A 22,995-nucleotide genomic window follows, 5' to 3' on the forward strand; every position below is an offset into this window, starting at 1 on the left:
ATGTATGTTTGAAAACCCATATAGTGGTCAGAATGTTTGGCACACACAAAATGAATCCCCAAATTCTTTCCTTTGGGTTATTTCACTAATTTGAATAATTTTGCTATCACTTAATTAGGCTAGTATTGAGCTTTCCAGGGTATTCCAAGCCCCTAAACAGGAAAACTCTTTCCTGCATAGCAAAATCAAAGGGAGCAGGGCTGAGACCTCCTGCCTAAAACTAAAAAAGTGCTTGGACTTAAAGTTAATATTGAGTAATCCCATCACCTTCAATGGGAATATTCCCTTACTTCGCTTGAACAGAGGGAGAGGACTGAGGCCCAGATGTGGTTTAAACTATTTGTCCTTTTAATTACTTACATGTTTAATACTTAGATGCCTAAAAGAAAGAACTGACGTGTTGATTATCAACATCCACTCTGTTGTCAAGAAAAAAATGTATAATGATTGAATTCAACTCATAATCTCCTGTTCTAAATAAAGTCAATGGCAAATTTTTAATCGATTTTAGTGGAAATGGGATCATCTGGCATATTATCAAAATGTCAATCTTAACTCCACGCTTTTTGGCTTTCCTTGGCTTGTATTCAAAGCTTAAAACCAGTCTAAAAAGCTTTGTACCTGAATTCAGATGTCTGGGTTTCTCTTGCAACAGTTGATGATAACAAACTCAGACCACAACTTTCTCCTTTATTATACCATGTAAACCATACATTCCCATTTTAGAATATCATCAGTTCTTTTGGGAAGAACAGAGAATCATTATCCATGGTCTTGGCAAGTAATTCAAACAGAAACTGATTTTCAACGTAGTAATCATTTTAATGTTGTGCATTAATTTTATTATTGATTTAGGAATTTATAATTTTCCAGTTAAGCATCTGTTTTTAGCAATTCCTCATTCAGATGTATAAAAGTGACCATGCTAAAGACTGAGCTACAAATCAAAGCAGGCAAAAGATTTATAGAAACCATAAAGTGTTGTTTGTAATTTGCATGAGAGGCACAACACTCAGGAGTTTTAGATTTTTTTTCTGATTATGCAACTCCACAACTCTATAGACTATTAAAAAAATTTGGCAACCAACATTCATGAAAGTTTCCTTGTTTTTTTGAGGATACAGATGGGAGTTGGAAAGAACAACATTTTAAAATTCTTAAAACAGCAAAAACCGTTCATTGTAGTCATAGTTGGTAATTTCTCAATATAAGGATGACGGTCTTCCAGTAAATAGGGAAGTCATTGGTGAGTCCACAGATGACCAAGGAGGCTGAACTCAGATCCTCAGGTTTGACTTCAGACATGTCAAATAGTTCTGGGAGGAAAGAATACATCCTGGTCATGCTGGGTCACAGCTCTTTTCCTTTGTGTGTCTCTTCTGTCTGCCTCCCTAGTGAAGCAAGTTTGTTCAAAATGATCGAGGCCTTCAGTCCTAACAAACCACTCAGAATCCAATCCTTCAAATGTAATTAATGAAAAGGATTTTAGTTTTCTAGTGTAGGCAAGACAATTGTAACAGGTGTAGCTTATTACCTCCACCTTGCCTTTGAGAGACTCCCAGGGACATTGGACAGAGGAGATTCTGAAGGAGACCTAGAACTATTTAAGATGAAGGAGGAACAGTAGTTGTAAAATTACATGGCATTGATTATTTGAGTTACCAAGAAGGCCAATGTCCTGTTTGGGTTCTAATGCAAGATCTGTGTGCTCTGTAGTGAGCAGCATAAAGATGACCCATTCATTCCATATAACCTGTGGCTCTTTGTCTTTATATACTCCATCAAACACATGACTATACAGTGAATTGCATCTACATTGCAGTTCCTGCAAAATGTTACACTTTCTCAGATAGAGTGTGTAAGCTCTGAGTGCATTCTCTGCTTGGAACCTTTCCTGATTTTCCTGTGGGACTCAAAGGTGAATGTGTTCAGGGAAAGTGGAAGGACTGTGTGTACTTAGCTTATAGGTTCAGAATCATATCCAGGAAAGTAAATAGCAAAGTGCGCTAACCTAATGAATAGGGCACAACTTTTTTCATTTTCATTTGCACAGCTTTGAGGAGACAGGCGCACATAAACACAAGTGAAGAGCATGTGTATAGAACTGTGTTACCCAGGGGTGTTCAGCCTTTGGTCCTTGGGCCAGATCTGGCTCCTGGTGCTGTCATCCAGCCTGCAAGGCTCTCTACACACCTATGGAGGAACCTTAAAGGCCATGGTCCTGCATGCCCAATCAGGTGCACAGGGTGGTGTTGGAGCATAGCCTGATCCTCGCACATGGTGCTGAGTATATGTGGCACAGGGCCCAATCCTTGCATACAGGGCCAGACAGAGGTGGCATGGGATCCCAGAACCCCAATCCTGATGTGGGGTTGGGTAGAGGTAGTGTAGGGCCTGATCACAGTTCACAAGGGTTAGCTGAGGCCACATGGGGCTCAATCTAGGCATGTGGGCCCAGTCCTGGTGCACAGAGTCTGATCTGTTTGGTAGTCCAGGCCCATGTACTCATCTGGCTTGTCAGACCAAAAAGTTGAGCACCACTGGTTTAACCCACATCTACTGCAAAGAGACCAGTTATGCTAGAGGAGAGGAAGTTCTGCTTGTACATGGGAAATCTACATGTGAGGCCTCCAGGAGATTTTACTCAGTTATTTTTCTCCTGTCTGCATTCAGTTTGGTTTAAATGGAAACTCAAATCTGAAACCATTCATTCAAATCTTGGAAGTGGCAGTTGTATTCACAGTTTCAGATCTGGTTTTATTTCTAGGTCAGAATTTCCAGTTCCAGATGTGGCTAAAGTTGAACAGAGCTGCCCATTTTTTCATTTGATCTAGGTCTAAACTCTAGCCTCAAGCCCTAATCTTGACCTTAAACCTAATTCAGATCCACATCTCAGTCTAAACATGCAGCCTGTGTACTCCATGTCTAGTTAGTCTGCCAAACTAAGTACAGTATTTAAATACTTATTTCTTCAGTCCTAAGCTTAAATACAAGACCAGCTTCTTTTCCTTTTCATTGGCTAACTCTCCTTTTTGCTATTTAAGATGCTGCATCTGTTGACCATATACAAAGTAAATACATTTTTCATAGGATTTAAAATATATACAACCAATCAAAAATGCATCACAAGTATTCATTAGTTTATGCAGGCTGCTTCCATTTATACATTCAAGCACACTTTGGCATACTTTATATTTTACAGGCAATCACATATTTTACCTATGTGTTCTTTATATATATTTTTAAGTATTTAGGGAAAAAACCATATGGCTCAATTTAGAATAAATTGTGATTTAGTTAATGTTATATTTTACTTCTGGCCTTTAATCTGACATTTATCAGGTATAAAGAGCATTATGTATACATGATAATTTGAGCAATAGTTTGAGCAACTGGCCAATCGTTTCTTCCTAGCTTATAGAGTATAAGGCTTGAGTGGTGGCAGACTTAGGGCAAATTAGATCTTTTCTTTATTTTCCCTTAAATATGGTGAATCTGTCTTTTCCTTTATGTATCAAGCTGACTTTCTTTTGTGCAGAAGAGGTGAAATGAGTATTCTTCAGACCTCTATTAACGTTCTGCCTTGCACAGCTAGTAGGTATCTCTTCTTTGAGTGACATTAGACAGATTATGGAAGTTAATTTGGATTTTCAATGGCATACATATCACTTGTTCTTAAATTCATGAGCTGCTCTTCCTAACATACTTGATATTTGCAGTAGCTGTCAATGTGCACAAAAGAATTGAATGAAGCAATTGCAACTGCTGTGTATATTTAATAATATAAACAGAACTAGAACTTTTTGATTCTAAAGTCTTAAATGTAATAGCAGTGTTTTTAAGTACAAATATTTTCTATTAGTTTGAAGTTTTTTTAAGTGACCAAGTACCCAGGGAACGTTTGATGTTTTCTGATATTTCTTGTATATACAGTACAGTGTTGAGTCTTAGCACACAGCCTAAGTATCTTCACTTATGAATCAGATGGTGGCCAGACACAGCAGCTGAAACCCACATTTAAAAAAGAAAAACATTTTAATATAGTGCTAGCTGAATGTGCTGATAGATGTGCATCAAAGTGAAATGTTATTTTTTTAGTGAGCAGCAGGCTTCAGACCTCCCATGCTAATCATAAACTCGCCAGGCCAATAAAGCTAATTTGTTCTGTTGTTATACCACCTGCTTCTAGCTCTCTTACTCAGGAAGGATATTATGTTTGTTGCTGGCTAGAAAATTAGAAAATTAGGCTTTCTCTTGGATGTCTTTTATTAGACCCACAGTGCTTACTACCTGTGAGATTGTGGAGCTGAATATATGGTGCCTATCTTCAAGTCTCTGATTTACTTATGACAAAGTGCTGCATCAACTAGCTGTTTCATTCTCTTGACTGTCTCTCTGTTTAATTATACTGCTCTAGTACCTGCCATAAAATACATAATGTCCAGGAGGTGATTAATTCTACTGAGGTCTGAAGTTCCTTTCCTAATCCAGTCTCTCTCCTGATCTACCAAGTCTCTTCATAGTGCACATACTGGTATTTACCTTTTCCCATAGTTTACTGGATGATTCACACTATACCTATTTCTAACAAAACCTTTCTTGTCAGCCTCAAAAGAGAAAAATAAAAAAGACCCATAAGGTGCCAAGCATGCAGATAAGCGTGCATGTGCACCTTGGGTGCCACAAAGCATACATGGCACATGTGTACCCATTCACCAAACTGCAGATTGGCAGTGCGGTGGCTTTTTTGACACCAAGAAATCCCAGCATCAAAAAAACACCACAAAAAAGCCCAGCACAGTGCACAGGGCAGCAGTGTGCACCAGCAGACTGGGAGCCTGGACAGCCAGAGCCATGCTCTGGCTGCCGGCCAGTCTCCCTGCTGCTGGATCACCACCTCTGCTGCCCCAGGAGGCCCCAGGATCCCAGGTAAGGCTGCTGGGGCCAGCGCAGCAGCTGGCCCCAGCCTCCTCTACCCCATCTGGAGCATTTTCCCCCACGCTAACCCTATGTACAGGGGCATGTGCTGGGGCAAAAAGCAGTGGCACGAATTAGTGCTGTAGCTTTTTCCCAAAGGCAATCACATGCCCCAGCTCATGGGGATACAGCCATAATGCTTACCTGAGCTCTTTCAAAAAAGAAAAGTAGGAAACAGCTGGTGGAACAAGTAGTGTAGCAGTCCTTGAGAGGGGCCTTTGGCTGGCTTACGTAGTGCCCTCCTTCAAAATGGTGGCTAATGGGCTTACTCTGATCTCAACAGTAGCTCAAAGGAGTCCATCTGGTTGAAATTCTCTTCTTAGGTCCTAGCTAACACTCCTCTGTATTCATAAGACTGAGGAGTAAATAACTCATCCCAGCCCTAGTATGGCTCCAGCTCACCTCTTTCTTAAGGAGCAGCACTTTTAAGAAGTTCTTATTAAGTTTGGAAATAAATAAAAAATGTGGTTTGGTAACTAAAAATTTAGTCACAAAACATAACTGCAAGCTAACAGGCCTGTCTCCAGTGTAAACAATTCGGTCTGTCATTGCACAAGGTATAGATCTTGAGAGGTGCTGCATAATGACAATTTCTGTTGAGCAAGCAGGTTTGGGAGCAGCTTCAGCAAATGAGGACCAGGGCTCAGTCCTCTGAGAGACCCTTCAGGAAGTTGCAGATCCCTGCCTTTCACCTTATGCACTAGTGCCTTCATGTTACAACTTGGACAATATCATGAAAACCATGTCATGAAAATCATGTTCAAATCATTTTGCATATTGTGGGAAACTGTTGTAGGCTTAGTCCAAAGCCTGTTAAGGTTTTTTCCTTGTATGAGGAAAGGGATTCTTCATGACCATATTTGAATTTGCCTTTTTCTCCAACTCTCCCATGGGCCTGATGTTAGTATGTACCACATTTCAATCAAATTAAAAACAAAGTACTATGTAGCATATTCACCCATTAAATGTTATAAACATTCTGCCAAAGAATGGTTGATATGCCTCAAGTGGAGTTAAAACAGGACCCTTGACATTACTACTTAACATGAAGTGGAATCACTCCCAGTTAGAAATTTAATGTAGAAGTATTTTGTCACAAATTTCCTAAGTATTTGTTAAAAGCCTTAATTAGACTTGCAAATATAACGGGAAAACTTGTGCTTCAATGGTCAGCTTCTGCTCTATTGAAGAAAGGGAATGCAAGATCATTTTCAAGAATTCAGATCTGTTATTTCATTTGCCCAAATATGGACTATAGAAATGAGGGTTTCTTTTAAAACTCAAAATGCCATACTACATAACGCATATGGAAAGAAGTATAAACACATCTAAAGAGTCTGTTGAGAAACATATGATTTAAAAAACCAATAGCAATTTTTTATTGGAGAAAAAACAGTAGCAGCTTTTACTCTACAATGGTGATGCTTTATATTCTTTGAATTGTATTGATTTTCACTTGCTTCATTGTGTAGGTTACTTTGTTTTATTCATTATTCTTAAAGAGGTAGGGAATTTCATGATGCTAGAGTGCCTACACAAACTAAGCACACACATTTTCCCATTCAGTGGATGTATGGTATTAAACATACAGATCCAGTCACATGTTTTGAGGCTGTAAATAAAGAGATCCACAAAGATACAAATACAAGTTTAGCAGCTCAAAAATTCATTGTAAATCTGACACTTTGACCTCCAGCAGTAGCAGGAGAAGATGGAGGCCGCCTCTGGGTTCTCCCACAAAGTCTGCTCCTTCAGCACTGGCATCGTCTGCTCCGGTGCCCAGCTTATCAAGCTGTATGGAGTGGAAGGTCGCTATGCTAGTGCTTTCTACTTTGCTGCTTCTAAGCAGAAGAAACAGGAGCAAACAGAAAAGGAACTGCGTCAAGTAACAACAGTGATGAGGGATCCCAAATTGGCCGGTGTTGTCCTGAATCCTCGCATAGAGTGAAACTTTTAAATGATGTAGAAGAAGGATTGTCCCCCATCACTGTCATCTTGGTCAATTTGCTTGCTGAAAATGGTTGCTTGTGCCAGACTCCTGATGTGATTTCTGCTTTTGGAAAGATCATGAGTGCATACCGTGGAGAAGTGCTCTGCTCAGCACCTGGATGAAGCCAGTCTTACTGAGCTGAAAACTACTTGGAACCGCTTTCTGGCTAAAGGAGAAATCCTCAAACTGGAGACTAAGACTGATTCATCAGTCTTGGGTGGAATGATTGTCAGCATTAGAAATATGTTGACATATCCATGAAATCCAAGATTCAGAAACTGACCAAAATCATGAAAGAAGCTGTTTAACACATTATCCTACTGTTTTTTTTTCCCCACAGTGAGACCTATCAATACCATATGGAAACAATAAAAATATTTGTCCTTGAAAAAAATATTTGTCCTTGTCCATTGTAAATCTTGCATGCTTGTACATGTTCATGTTCGTACTGTTCATGTTATGGGAAGACGGAAACAATGTCTCTCTGACTCGCATAAAGACTGCTGAAGCATACTGTATAATTATAAGTTTGTTTCTGACCTTAGCCAATCAGAAATGTTCCTTGTGGTCATACTGGAATCAGAAATTAGTCAGTAAGAAAGAAGCTACTCATAAGACAACTTTCTCAAAGTGATCAGCTATCAGTAATGATCCTTGCATAGTGTCTGTGGCTGTTGTTTATTCTTTTCTATATCACTTATGTACTTTAGAGATCATCTTGAAAAATCCAGGCTCAGTCTATCAACTGCTATTTCTAATGAGGGGATATTTTGCTTCTGACACATTGTTTTAGAGCTGATGAAGTTCTTTATGTTTTACATCAAATCTGTCATGCTACAACCAATCAAAATTTTCCTTCTGTTAGTTCTCAGTAGGTAAGAGGAATGTTAACCAAAATTAAGCATGATGTGATGACTCTTTACTGTATTAAAAACCTGAATATTCTTCCAATGAAAATAATGTCCTAGACTGTTCATAAAGTAACTACTTTGTGAAGACATCCACTGGGGGGAGGTTTTTTGAATGTTACTTTTCAAACCACATATCTGACAGTCCCTACTTTCCTTCTTATGCCACTGTTTATTTAAAGAAATAAAATTCTTTATCTAGAAACATTTTCCTGTGCTGCTTTATATAAACAGGGTTTTTTTAATATATAAAGATATCGTCATAATTTTTGGAAGGATTATAGGTTAAGTGAACCTGATGATTTTGGCCATCCTTATTGTTAGTTTTGACACCAAATAGATCGGTTTGTCATAAGAGAAAACAGGTTTATGTCTGAAACTGAGAATAAACAATATTAAATGTGCATTACACTGTTCCTTGCATCATAAGCCTTTTTGTTAATACACACTTCCAGTAAAAGAGCAGATGAGGACACTGTTCTGTTCTTGGCTTCTCCATATTGTCACATTTACCCTGACAACCCTGTGCCGATGATGAGAAATGCTTCTTGTAGTTAAGGTGGCTTTAAGGCTGCTTTATACTGCATAAGCGGCACAAAGGAGCATTAGTGGGGCTGAGCTGAGGCCCTGTATGTTTTCTTTTGTAATATCCCCACTGCTTGCCAAGCAGTCTCAGCAAGGAGTCACATAAAGGTTAGGCTTGAAAGAAATTATATACCATGTTCTTCATGATTAAGGTAATGTGCCATGAGACTCCTACATGGTTTCATAAGAGATGGTATAAAGTGTTGAGGGATTTAGTAGGATAGAAGGATTACTGGAAGTTGAGTGATGATCAGTCACTGGTCTTACAATTGACCGTGATAGTGGTGTTTGACAGAAATCTGGAGGCAAATTTTATGTCCCTTTAGGTATTTTGAACACTGTACTGTGCACTTTACATAATTTATTTTGATGAATGACACTACTGTGCAACATTTAATTTTTAAATTTTGTTGAGTGGCCATTTTTCAAAATAACTGCTGGATGCCAGTTGGTATAAATATTATATCTAGTGTGTTTTGAGGTCAGATCTACTCTCAGACCACATACTGTTTTTTTAGGACCTTAAGGTCATAATAACCATTAAAAATGATAGTATAACATGTGTCTTGGAATCATTTCAAACATACCCTGCTGCTTCTAACATGACAATACCACAAGACATATGAATATGAGAGAAAAATAAGCATTATGTGCCCTTCATGTTGTACTGTAAGTAAAGCTTCTGGTTTTAGGTTTAAAGCCAATATTTATTTGTAAGAACATGCCCCCAATATTTAGACTGTTTTCAAATTCTGGTTTACACATGAAAGAGACTTTTCTTGTTGCATCAGATCTTGGTATGGTAACTGTTGTCTTTAATCTATTGAAGTAAACAAGATGAAAAATGATGAGAAAGAAATCATTAATTCTTTGGTAGGCAAACTGTCAATCAGGGTCAAATTTTGAGGCTTTCCTGAAGAAAGTAATGGCAGGATTTTGACTGACAACAAAAATAATAGTGTTGAGGAGAACGATGAAAGGTGATGGAACTTCACATTGGGGAACTGGAAAGTGATAGGAGGTGAATGGTTGGTATTCAAAATTGGAGGGGAAAAGTACATAGAAAATGTATTTTAGCATAGTATTCATTTAAAAAAGAAGGGCAGCTTAAGATTTGAAGGGCCTATTTCTTGATGAATCTCATTTGTTTAATACTTTTCTATTTTAACTTTTGATTCTTCACTTAAGTGTTCACTGGGGTTCTGCAGCTAACAATGTAAGTATTTGCAGAGACATAACATGGCAGCTCTATACCCTGGGCAGTGCTGGCAAAAGGGGCAGAGCTGGCTGCTGCACCACCAGTGGTGGTGTTATGGTGAGTTGTGGTGGCAGCTATTTTTGCACTCTTCCCCTTAACCTAAAGTTATGCTACTCAATTACACTAATGGGTATTTGCACAGCAGCTGCCACCATATGCATGTTCATCTTCAGTCATTTTCACAAGTGGGAAATGTGGGGGCTGCCTGCCAGCTACCCCACACTGGAGCACTCTTGTGCCCCAGCCTGCCCCTCTGCAGCACTTTGAGCTGAGTCAGAGCAGCCCTCTGCCAGCCAGAGCTTCTCTGACCTGGCTCAACATGCTGCGGTCCTGGGTTCATGTATAAACGGACTGCCTGGGAGCAATAAACTTCAGCGTGAATTGAGCTAGAGTTTATTCATTTGTATTAATAGCATGTATAGGTGTACCCAGTATGAGGAGGAGTGCTAAACCATTCATGATTCTTCATTTTCATTAATATGAATTTTAAACTAAATTAAATTGGTCCTGTCATGGATTCACAGTTGACCAGTTTCTGACCTGTACAATTAGTAAGTTGGGCTTTTTTTAATATCTTATCCTTCTGTTAATGTATGTAAACCTGTAGAAATGAACATCTAAAAGACACATGAATGCAGAATGTATTTTAATTAAGTAATTTTTAGGAATCCAGGTTTTCAAAATGCATATTGCTACTGTACAAGACACAAAGGTGAACTTCTAGGTTATCTCTGAATTTCTGGATTACATACACCAGCCAGGCAAATAGTTATAGGACAGCCATACACAGGTGTTTTGTCTTCTGTAATGAAACCTATGCCCCCATGGGAGGAACCAAGATTGCAGCAGTGGGGGTGCAACCAATCCCCTTTGGGGGTGGGATGCAGGCACAGTGAAGAGAGCTCGTTGCTCATGTGCCATACAGCTGAAGGGGATGTGGCTGACACCCACTGCTGTGATCCTGGATGCCAGTGAGCTCTCACCACCTACTGCTGGAGCTGTGTTGTGAATTCTGAGCTCAACAGCATGTGGTCTGCCTGTCCCTAGTTTCAAGCACCTCCAAAGCCTGCTGGTCGTCGTCCCCTTCCTCCTTCCCTTCTCCCTCTCTCTGAATTCAGCAGCAGAAAAAGGAGGAGATGGGAGGAGCAGCGAACAGTGACAGAGCTGAGTGAAAGAGGGGGCTGAGTGTTACTGACCACTCCTGTCCCCCTTCCCCATGCTATTGAATTTGGGGTGGGAGGTGGGGGTGTTGAGGGGAAGGAAGGAGAAGAGAAAAGAGCTGCTAGAAAGCAGCCATGGCCATGGCCTCTCTGACTAGTGATGAGCTCATAGAGCTCACAGCACAGGTGGAGCTCCCAGCAGGACCTGGGCTGCAGTGCCTGCGAGAATTCACTGAGCACGTGAGGCACAGCCAAAGACAGGATGCAGCCACACTGCTGCACAGAGTCTGTATCCCATCTCTGAAGGCCTACAAGACATATAGGGGAGTGATGTAGTGCTCCTAAGTGTGCCCACTAAGTGTTTCAGCTCGTCGGACCACCATCTACATTGCAGGCAGCTGGAAGATTTCACGCATTCTGATACTGTTTGGTGCTGATTTATTGTGGTTCTGTTTTTAAAGTAGTTTAAAAAGATAAATTGTTCATTAATTACATGCTAGGCAAACAGGTATTTCCCAGGTTAGTTACAAGTAAAGGGGTACACACTGTCCCTAATTAAAACAGGATCAGTCCATAGCCTACACTTCTGGGGAAAAATAAATGCCTTATTCTTGCACCGAAACCAAACTTCCAATTTGCACCTAATTTGCAGTAACAAAGTAACTGAGTTGTTGATGCTTTGTATTTCCTCACACTGGCATGGACTCGAACTGCTGTCAAATGAGTCCTTAGCTCACTAACAAGACAGGCTTGTGACCTAGGCCTCTTAATTCTTTTAATTTGCAGTATACTTGGAATTGGAAAGTACGATAGTGTTTAGATTGGCCTTTGAGAGTTTTACTGAAGGTGGTGAATTGGGAAGATTAAAGTGGACATGCATAGCTACTTCCGTGATTATGAATTTTTGTAAATAGCTGGGAAAGGCAGAATGTGATGTCTGCCCAAAATATCAATAACATCACTACAGGATTAGTTCTCTCTGACTGCTCACTTTCAGTTTCTGTGTTGTGTGGTGAATGGCTCTGGAATTCTTTTCTTTTTCTATTTTTTTGCTGTTCGGTTTCAGGGTGAAATAATGTGGGTTTTCCTTTGTACATCCTGAACAGAGTTTAATTTAGTATGCTTCATCAATATTGCAGTTAAGTCCTAAGTATTCTTCCAAACATATTTGTGTTCTTTAGCAACATGGTTACAATACCATTTTTCCTTGATTCCAGTTACATTGCAGGATAGAAACCTGGCATTTCTCCCATCAACCGTACTGTAAATGGGATTGGTCATAAATACCAAACTTTTGTGATTCTGTTTTTATACCTGAAGTCAAATTTAGTTCAGTGCCCCCATGTAATCAGAGAGGTAGTCTAGATCTTCAAGAGAATGAAATCTTACTGACCAAACACAGCTGTACATTTCATGGATTTGTTACCAGGCTTCTTCTATAATTCTGGTTAAATTATTCTTAACAAGTGTATGTAGTGTGTATTCACCTTCTTTTCCCAAGCTTATCTCTTTTATTTGAAGCTGATTTAATATAACGTATCAGAGTCCTGTGGTTCTCTTCACTTTATTTTATTCTTCTCAGTTGTTGTTAGCTCAGTATGTTATAATGCTTTCTAGCAAGATTATACCTATTTCTCCCAAACAGATTTGACCATAGTTTTCCATGTTTTATAGCTACATGCCAGATGAATACAATGTGCTACAATAAAAGGTGCTATCATGGTTACTTTAAGATTTTCATTAGCAGAGAGAGAGGTAGTTAGCTATGTTACTCTGAAGTCAGGCAGAAGGCCAGGTAGATTTGTATCTTATAGGGCATGTGTACACAAGACACGTTAATGTGCATGATCTTAAGTTAATGCACATTACAGGCATACACATTACATGTGCACACCCTTAATGTGCATTAACTTTAACTTAGGCTTAACCGTGCCTAAATTTGATACCTGCAAATGCAGGTATCAAATTTAGGTGTGATTAATTAATGTGCATTAATGCACATGTAGACTTGACCTAGCACTAACTTTAGTGTTGGGTCTGCCCTTCTACTAGGAGGCTGGCCTCAGCTCAGCCCCAGGGAACATCCAGGGGTTGGGGTGCTGGGCACCTGCCCTGGGGCCCTGCCCCCTAGGTTTTCCCCCATAGTCCCCCCTCTGGGCTTAAAGGCCCAAAATATTGTAAATAATCTTCCCCTTGTATACAGTTTCCCATTTTTAAATGTTTTTTAATTGTTGGTGGGTGGGGAGGGTGATGCTTTTTTGAGTGGGGAGGGGGTTCCATTTGTTGAGTGGGGGGTGCTGGCCAGCAACATGACCAGCAGGAGCACAGGGCACTGGTCATCACTGGCTTAGATCAGGCTAGAGCAGCAAGGCACTGGGTATCAGGGGCAGGGACAATGTTAGGGGCAGAGACTGAAGTAGCCCTGGTGCAGGGAAGCAGGGTGGACAAGGAGGGAGCTGTTGTGTGCCTGATCCTGTGCTGGGCATGTGGCTCCTGTGCAGGGAAGGGCCTGGCCAGGGATCAGGGTTTCCCAGATAGCTGCCAGGTGCTGGCAGCTGGCTCTCACTTCAACATAGCTGCCAGGTGCTGGCAGCCATGTGGCTGGAGGCTGGAGCTCCATCTGGTGGTCACAGCGGCACATGGCAAGCCTGTAGGGACTTTGGACTAACTTTAGTCCCAAATCTCTGCATGTGTAGACACCTGCCAAAAATCACTTAATGTGCATTAGCGTAATGCACATTAAATTTAGCTATGCTTAAATGCACATGTAGAGGCACCCATAGACTAATTAAATCAGAGCTGTATAAGCATTTAGTAAGCAGATGGCTTACTTCATCAGCTGCTTATAAAGTTATGATATACATTTTTTTATTTAGTTAATCTATCAGATGAAAATCTACACTGTCTTCTGATGTAAGATTTTCACCAGTACAGTTAATCACAGAAAGGGTGCATCTACACATGTAATTAATGCAAAGCAATAAACTCCTGTCTGAGCTGGAGTAAACTATTCCCAAGTGCAGTGTCTACATGTGCTCCCAGGATAGCAGCAATTTGAGCTGGGGTGGAGCAGGCCCAGGCTGGCAGGGGATATGGGGGGTCTGCCCTGGGCTTTGGGTGGTGGTATTGGGTTGCAGAGGGGATGGCTGGGGCATGAGGGTGCAGAGCTCTGTGGCTAAGTAGCAGGCAGGAGTCTGGCCCCCAGTGGCTGGGCTGACCAGGAGCCATTTATACCCGGGGTCAGTATCTAAATGTGCATTTAATAGCAATAAATTACTCTGGCATAAAATAGCTAGGTTGCATGGGGTGGGGGAGTGGGGAAGAGAGAAGTGATGAATCTTGTGGGGAGCCTGGCCAGGCCCACAAAGTAGGGGAAGCTCTCTTCTCCTACTTGTATGAGTGTCTTGAGCTGGGAGTCTGCCCTGCCTCATGAACCTGGCCTGGGATCCCCCAAAGACCCCAGCAGGCATTGCTGGTGGGGCGCATGCAGCATGGGGGGTTCCATTCCACCACCCTCCACTTCTTCCCCCACTGTGAAGGGAGAAGACTCTATCTCCTCCCTGTCACAGCTCTAGGGGCAGGGCTGGAGGGGTGCCACATCAGATGCAGGCAGAATAGCCCAAAATTAACTTCTAGAGCACTTTCAGGGGACTCACTGCATGAAAAATGTAACTTCTGTAAGCTTCCATAATCCTTCTCTCCTCCCTTCCCCCACCTGCAAATTCTGGTTAGATTTTCCCCAGACTAAGTATGAAGGTGTCCCTCCAGCATTATTCTGGTTAGCTGGTTGAGAAGATCTTGCTAGACTTGCAGAGGATAACAACATTATGAAGACTCCTGAGGACAATCCATATAAGCCTGAAAATAAAAGGAAAAAAATCAACGTTTCCCATAATCATACTCCCTTAGCAAACTCATGTCTTTCAGTTCCCATTTTTCTGACACAATAACTAGAGTGCTCTTTAATTTGGTGTATTCTACTTGCTGCTTGTTTTTCATTGGAGCCCACATTTTTTTTTATTTACTTAAAAATGACAGATATTACATAGTAATATCATCCTTAGGTCCACTTTCCCATTTGTTTTTAAAGTACATTTGCTTATGTGTGGTGTTGGATACATCAGCTTTGATCTGTCATGAAGAAGTTAAGTGTATTTTAATGCTTACTGTGCAACACATATTTATCTTTAAAATGTTTGACTAGTAGAAGTCATCATTTGTACAGGAAATAACCCTGCATTCTTTGTGTAATTTATATTTCATTTGGTTTTGTTAAAGGGAGTTTACTTTTTTGGGAATGGGACAGGCATAGATTTTTCAAGTAAGGACGAACTCTAGCTTAGTTCCTTGTGTGTGAAAATGTGTTCCCTACATATTAGTGCTTTCCAATACTAAATTTAAAGTCAATATGATGCAATAGAAAACTGGTTTAATTTTCTTTAAGAGGCTCCGGTTAGTTAGGAAATGTTTCCATGTGAACTTCATTATTCCCTATTCAGTTCCTTTTTGCTCTAGTTGTATTGAAAAGCATGTTTATTTTTATATGGATTCTTGTTCACTACATATTTAAATGAAATATGAATCAAAGTACTTTGGCTGAAACTAATGTGATCAAAGACTACCATTTTCTTGACTTTTTTGAGAGGTGCGTGTGAAGAAAGAGATTAAATATGAAGCATCAAATTCTACAGAGACAGACATTTTTCTGTCTGTCTTCTTTATTTTTTATTTTCTTTCATTTTGCTCCTAAGCAGAGGTGGGAGGGAGCATGAGTAGTTTAGGGATTGTGGTATTATGAAAATAGAAAGGGAACCCTTGAAATAATATTTTAAAGGAGGCCAGGGCATGGTGCTAAAGATCTTTAATGTTTTATTCTGAAAACAGAAGAGATTGTATAACAGATGCAGATAAAAATTACAACATCTCAATCTTTGGTCCCCAAATGATGGGCGTTCAATAACATTAAAAGTTCAAAGCAAGGTTGCCACTTGTTTTTAGTCAAAATGTAGCATTGGGCAAGGGTTGGAATGTTTTATAAATGTCTTTTTGTTCAGCTTGGACTAAACTGCTGCTGTCTGGGGATGTGGGGGATGGGGGGGGTGAGTTGCTGGGAGAACTTGGGATAGAAACCAGGATTATGTCATCAAAATACAGGGGACTGGAGCATGGCCATAAAAAATAAGCACTCTAATCCAGGGCTGGGCAGGTGACAACCAAGGACCTTTTACTCCCTCCTCTAGCACATCATAATGCCAAGAAAGAAAGAGATAAAAGGTTTACCACTTGAGAGAGAGCGCCAAAATGATAAGTCAATATGATGTTAATACTCGGTTCCATTAAGATGGACCTCTTCATCTAGTCCTAACTGCAAAATGAAGTAGCTGTAGTTAGACTTACAAGAAGTTAGACAGTAGAGAGGAAAAAATCAAAAGAGAAAGTCTTAAATGCCTTTTCAAAACCTAAATCCAAAAATTAAATGTCCAAAGTAATTGCATGAGAACAGAACACCATCTATATGATGGGATGTAATAAGGAGATACTGCTTAAAGCTTAAGCGAAGGTGATGACTGTGAATAAAATCCTGGCCTTATGGGAGTCGATGGTAAACTATCATTGACATCAGTGGGGCTAGAGTTTCATCCCAGATGTCTTTTATAGAGAAGTGTGCTTTTAGCTAATTCTGCAGATGTCTTAGTCTTCCAAAGGGGAGCCCTACTTTTCTTCATGTGTTCAGTTCTTGTCTCCCCATCTCAGAACAATGGGAAAAGCAGCTGGAAAACAAATGAAAAATATCAAGCTTGACATGACTTTCAGGTGAGAAGAAAGTGAAAGGATTAAGCTTGTTTGTTTTAGAGAGGTGATAAATTAGGGAGGACATAACAGAATTTTACCAAATAACAGGTGTTGGAGAGAGAGGAAATTGGATGCTGCTGTTAACTTTTTCAGGCCATGGAAAGAGATCACATTTTTACTACTACAAAAGTGGAGGGAACAGACGTGCACACCCCCTATAGCACAACAAAAACATTGGAAGCGCTACAGTACTGTTTGTGAATGAAACAGGAACTTCTCTGTAGTGCTACTTTTTGTAGTGCCACAAATAATGTCTGTGTAAGGGGGAGAGGAAAGACAGCAGTTGATAATTACTGGCTGCATACAGACATTCAGGGAAGTTAATTGAGTTATAAATGGCCACCCAATCTAAGGTAAGTCAGGATGGGGGGGAACCTAGTGGGGGGTGGTTGGGGGGGAAGCAGGCTCTGGAGGAGAAAGGGGGGTCTGCAGGAGAATTGAGGGGCAGGTGGGGTCTGCAGGGGGGATAAGGGTGGCAAGCAGGGTCGGCGGGGTGACTGGGGTGCAGGTGAAGTCCGTGGGATAGAATGGGGGGATCAAGGGAGGCAGAATCCATGGGGGGATTGGGCAGTTGAGGAAGCAGGCAGAGTCTACAGGGGAATTGATGGGGCAAGTGGGTGCCACAGGAGGGATTGGGGGGGGGCAGGCAGAGTCCCTGGGGTATTAAAGGGGGGAAAATAGGGTCTGCAGGAAGGGGGTGATTGGGGGAGGGGGACTGGTGGGACTGGGGGGGATGGGAGGCTCTCTTCCCCACCCCTCAGGATCAGGGGCTAACTTTAGCTCCATATCCCCCAGATGAACAATTTCTCCCCAGAGGATCCCCATTCCACCCACTCCTCCCCACACCAGACTTCTTTGGGTTTTGGCACTGGTGAATGCCAGTAAAACTGGGAGCAGCTTGCAGGATGGAGGGTGCCGGGGGTTGTCCAGCTGGGGATGAGGGGAAGGGTCTGGGGGGGGGCTAAAAATAGCTTGGTGCCAGGGAAAGTGTAGGAAAAAGGCAGCCATAGGGCCAACCCAATCTAATTTAAGAGCATCTTGGAGGTAGGGTTAACTTGGATTGGGTCATCCATTTTTAGACTATTACACACCTGGGCAAAGTACATTAGATTGGGCGGCTGTTTTTAATCTCCCCCTCACCTCACCAAAGCTCAGTCTTGAGGAGCAGCCTGTGTACTCCCCTACATGCCTGCACCCACCCAGAGGCCTGAAAGTCTGCTCACTTCTCCTCAGGCTGTGGCTGAGCAAGTTCATTGACAGGTTCTCATCACCCAACTTGGGGAGGCAACAGAGCTGCAGGGCGAAGCAAGTACCTATTGCATGCTAGCTGAAGAACATACCATTGAATGCTTTTTCAGACATTTTGTAGAACTCTGGCTAAAGGGCCTCTCCATATCTGTCCAGCCCCTTGAAACTGCTACATTTTAGCAGTACTTGTAGCGCTACCAATTCATGTCTGTCCCTGGTATCACAATACAAAAGCTAAGCAACTACAAGTGGAGATGAAGAATTCAAACTGTTAAAATAGGAATTGTTTTTTCAAAGTAACTTTTTGTCATAGTATTGTATTGAATATTTTAAGAGCTTAGGATCCTAAAAAGGACAAGACAAATGTATAGATAATAACAATAACCAGGCCTATATTAGATAAGATGTCCGTAGAGGAGGTTCTTCCTAAACCCTTCAGCAAGTGTTGGATTATGGCCTTGAAGCACCACAGAATTAGCAGACTACTGGTCTTGTGTTTGGTAGTCCATACTAAGATGTTCTGAAGTGAAGGTTTGCAAAGTACCTGCATAGATCTTTTTTTTCAGTTAACCCTTTCATGCATCTGTACCTCTATTATGGATAGGGGCCTACTCAAATTACAGTTTTGCAGAAATCATGAAATTGGGCAATGCCCATGAAGTTTGTGGGGAAAAACATACTAAAAATAAAATGCTGGGTCCCCAGTGGGAGTCAGCAGTCCTTATAGCCATGTTGGCCTAGCCACACAGCTGGCCAAGAGGGGAGTGGGGATGCTGCCATGAAGGGGACCAGGCAAGATGCAGGCATTGCTGATTGGATGAGAGGGCTGCTTGTTGTGAGACCCCATCCCTCTCCACCAATCAATGGGGGAGGGGCAGGGCGACTGGGGCCCCTTGGACATCCGGGGGGGGAGGTGCTGCCATGATAAACCCACAAAAATGGTAGCCAACCCTGTGATCTGCCCACAAAATTGTCTGTCTGATTCCTAGAGTTGGGAGGACCTCTAATTACAGAATATATCAATGTTTAAGAACATGGCTCCTTGCAAAAATTGCGTATCTTCTAATAAATGTATGCAGCTGGTATCTTTTGAAATCCTTCTCATAGACAGGCATGTTCAATCTCTCCTCTGAGCAGCACATTACATTTCTTGACCTGACCTGTGACATTTCCTTGATACAAAAAGGCAGGGGAAAGACACCTTTTCAGGCATGAACTCCCCCCCACACACACTTCCCCCTGAAAAGGCAATAAATTGCCTCAGCTGTCTGACTAAATTTCTCACCTTCACAGAAATTGGTTGTGGTAGTGCAGATAAGTCTCATTTACTTGATATATTTAAATCCAGATTTGATATTCTATAAAGTATGCCATACCTCAAAAAGAAATTATGGGCTTGGTCCATGAATTACTGTATGGAATTTGGTGGCCAGTATAGACAGTAAGTCAGATCATGCAAGTATTGTAGTCTCTTTTGGCTTAAAATCTATAAATAATAATCTCTGCTGTTTCTGGAGCCAATGAAATAGGATTCCCAATAACTCTACTACCAGCCAGTTACTGTATATGGAAGTCACCCATCCATGTAAAACTAATGAAATAAGCTTTCATTCTCTGAAAAGTTTATTGTATTTGTGTTACAAGTAGCAAGTAGATCCTTTGAGCTAAAGTAGATTAGCAATTAAAAGCATTATTTTTCCCTACTTTTAACTTTGTTTATTCAGCAGGAATGTGTGCCATTATTTCTGCCTCATTAGCGTACTCAGTTCTCCCTTTTGTTCATTTCTTCCAGACAGAATTTCCCCCTTCTTTTTAATTACAAGAAAATGTGATTGTAAACCCCTAAGTGTATCCATATATTTGCAGAGGCAGGTGCACTACCTGAAATACTTAATTTTTTTCCTAAAGCAAATTAAATTTTATGAGGTAGTCACAATAATTATGTATTGATAAGAATAATATTTTTTCATGTTTGCTATACATTTATGTCTATCTTGAGAAGTAAAATTGTAAGAATTGTCCCTATCTACTTATCAAAGATATTCCTGTAAAAATAGTAATTAATGTAAATTTAGGTGTTTTGTTCTCCACTCAGCTCAGGAGTCACATATATATAATGAACATTTTAGATAATAGATTTATGCTGTAAATTGCAAGTTCAAATACACATTTAAAATATTATGTTGATATCAGTAAAATAACTCTCAGGAAAGGAAAAGCTCATTAGGGATTTTTTTTAAATGCTGGACTGTGTTATGTCTGGGATTAATTAGGCTTCTGGGAGTTTGCTGCTGCTTTAAAATTAGGAGGGAGGTCTTCTTTCTAAACAAATATTCTGCTAATGGAAAGAAGCAAAAGGGACTGATTTTACTTGAGCATACATTTTATCCTTTCAAGTGGAATCTTTCAAAGCTTAGAGATCTGGAAGGGACCCTGAAAATCTGTGATAAATTTGACAAACTGGGCTTGGTGGGAAGCTGAGTTCTCCCATGGAGTAGCCAGGAAGGGAATTTCATAAATTCACTGAGATATTCCCATGACTGACAGGTAATTTGTTCAAAGAAGAAACTCAGTATTTTTAGGATAAAGTAATTATACAGCTAGATTCAGTGCAATTTATTTTGTTGTGTGTTAATATCTGAAAGCAAAAGTAGAAATTTCACCCAGAAGAAATGCTGCCTGGTGCATGTCTCATTTAACTAGGGAGAAGTTGTGAGGTAGGTCAGTAACCATGAACTATAGCTACCTCTGTGGATCATAGCATTTTTTTTCAGAGTTGCTGCTGAGATTAGTTGACAAATGTTGGCCTCAGGTAAAGCAGTGTAATTTTGGGATTCCTTTGAATGTACTCTTCAATCCAGCAAACATTTATGCACCTTCTTAACTTTATTCACCCAAACTGGTAAAAATATGAATGTTGTAATGATGTGGATTAATGGTTAGTTTTTAAATAAATGTTGTATAAAATAAGCACATAGTCTATTTCAAAATCGCTACTAATGACGTGCTTCTCTCTAATATTTGTTAGTCTAAAATGAAAGGTAAAAGGAAAAATTACTTGCAAAAAAAGGAATGAACTCTTAAGGGCATGCAGTAAAAAAAAGGCTCCCTAAGCATGAGGACTTCCGGATGATAACTTCTTTATTGATTTTTACCAAAATTTTGCAGACTTATTTGCTGCTTTTGCAGATGTTGTTAATGAAATCTGACTCTTGAATTTCTTCCCAGTAATCATGCTATCTGTTTCTAATTTGTCCTCTATTTTTAAAGTGAAAGACAGAAGTGTAATGTCTAGAGGCAGATATTTTTTGCTTAAAAAGGATAACAAAATGATGAATAAAATATTAGCTTTCAGATTTGAAGAAATTTCACCTTCATGCTGCTATAGAGAGGAAAGATGGCTTTACCAAAACTGAAATAAATACAAAATGTTATATAACCTGAGTTGCAGAATGAGATTCACACTGTCCATTCAAAGAGCTCACATCCCTCCAGTATTATTGTTAGATATTGAAAAAGCATTTCAGTGGGTAGAGTACCTGTAATTCTTTGCAATGTATCTACAACAGCAAAAAACTGTTCCTTATTTCTGTGAGTACCACCTTTTGAGAGGTTGAGCTGAGAAAAGAGCTAAGGAGCAGGGTAGAGGGAACAGCAAAGCAGTCTCAGGTCAGGTTGAGTTCTGCTGCCCATACACTTCTAGTTCAGGGGTCTGTATGCGGGGAAGTGGAGGGTCAGCTGATGCTGGCTGGCCATTTTGATAACACCTGGATTAGGCCCTACTGGAGGCTTCAAGATAACCTGGACCAGCCTAGGTGACTAGCTACAGGGCAGCAGGGTGAGATGAGAGGCCCTGCTGACAGGCTAAGGCCCTAGGTTTGAGGTTAGGGCCTGAGGCAGCCTCCCATTCTATGATATGTTAGCTTTGGCAAAAACACTGAAGGACAGATTGGCTCCCTGACAACATTTTAAATGGAAACTTTCTAAATTTCTTTTGACGTTACATTTTTAGTTCAGAGATATTGCCATGGGCTGTTATCACACAAATACCTATGAAGGGATCTCTGCATTGTGATATCAGGGTGATGGTACTGATTAGAAGTATTCTGTAACTGACATTTTGTGAAATTGAGAAAAAAAAATTAGATGGTGGTGGGATGATTTTAACAAAAAATTGTAATTTATCTCAGACTGCTCCCAGGTCAACATTTCAGAAGCAAGAGATTAGACTGCAACCTAATGCTGCAGCATACTGGCTGAGTTCCCATTTGACAACCCAGTACCAGTTACAGAGTAGGGAGTACAGACGGAGCTAAGAGAATTCCACCTGGATTTCCGGATTTCTTTATAGAACAGCGTCGCTCAGCTGGGAGCTACATTCATTGTGCAGTTGACCAGGTAATTGTGTAATACATGCCACGTGTAGAGGGGGTTATAATGTCAGTAGAGCATGTGCTCTGTTTTCTATCTTAGAGGGCATTTCTTAGCAAAGTAACATAGGAATCCAAGGAAACTAGGGCTGAAAGGTACCTCATAAGGTCCAGCTCCCTGTTCAAGGCAGGATCATCCCTAACTAAACCATCTCAGTGAAGTGTATTTGAAGACTGTTACCAAATCCCCCCTCAGTCTTCAGCCTTTCTTCATAAGTCTTCTCCCCCAGGTGCCTCATCATTTTTGTTGTTCTGTGCAGACTCTTTCCAATCTGTCCATATCCTGCTTGAAGTGTGGGGCCCCAAACTGGACACAGTACTCCACCTGATGCTTCACTACTGCTGAGTAGAGCAGAAGAATAACTTCCCTTGATCTGCAAATGACCCTTCTGTTGAAACAGCCCAGTATGCTGTTGCCCTTTTTTGCAACAAAAGCACATGTGAAAGTATCAACTCACTAGTGATGGTAAAGTGTTGATACCGTTTCTAAACAGTTACTTCAGAGTGCTGTTACTTTAAGGAACAATATCTCTTTGCTTTGAAGGTCTTTGTGATAACCCAATTAGTAGGGGGTGGAGTATTCAAG

At 40.6% G+C, this 22,995-nt stretch overlaps 2 protein-coding genes across 4 annotated transcripts in view; both read left to right on the forward strand.

Moving 5' to 3' along the window:
- Positions 1-22,995, forward strand: part of THSD4 (thrombospondin type 1 domain containing 4) — a 698,655-nt gene that overhangs the window by 374,976 nt on the left and 300,684 nt on the right. The window lies entirely within an intron of this gene.
- Positions 6,666-7,293, forward strand: ATP5PO (ATP synthase peripheral stalk subunit OSCP). The gene is given in 4 exon segments (XM_090029196.1): positions 6,666-6,914; positions 6,917-7,073; positions 7,075-7,202; positions 7,205-7,293. Coding segments are annotated over 4 exon segments (582 nt in total). The 5' UTR covers positions 6,666-6,688; the 3' UTR covers positions 7,276-7,293.

Source organism: Crocodylus siamensis, chromosome 15 (genome assembly GCF_052110815.1).
Source record: "Crocodylus siamensis isolate JL-2025a chromosome 15, ASM5211081v1, whole genome shotgun sequence".
NCBI lineage: Eukaryota > Metazoa > Chordata > Crocodylia > Crocodylidae > Crocodylus > Crocodylus siamensis.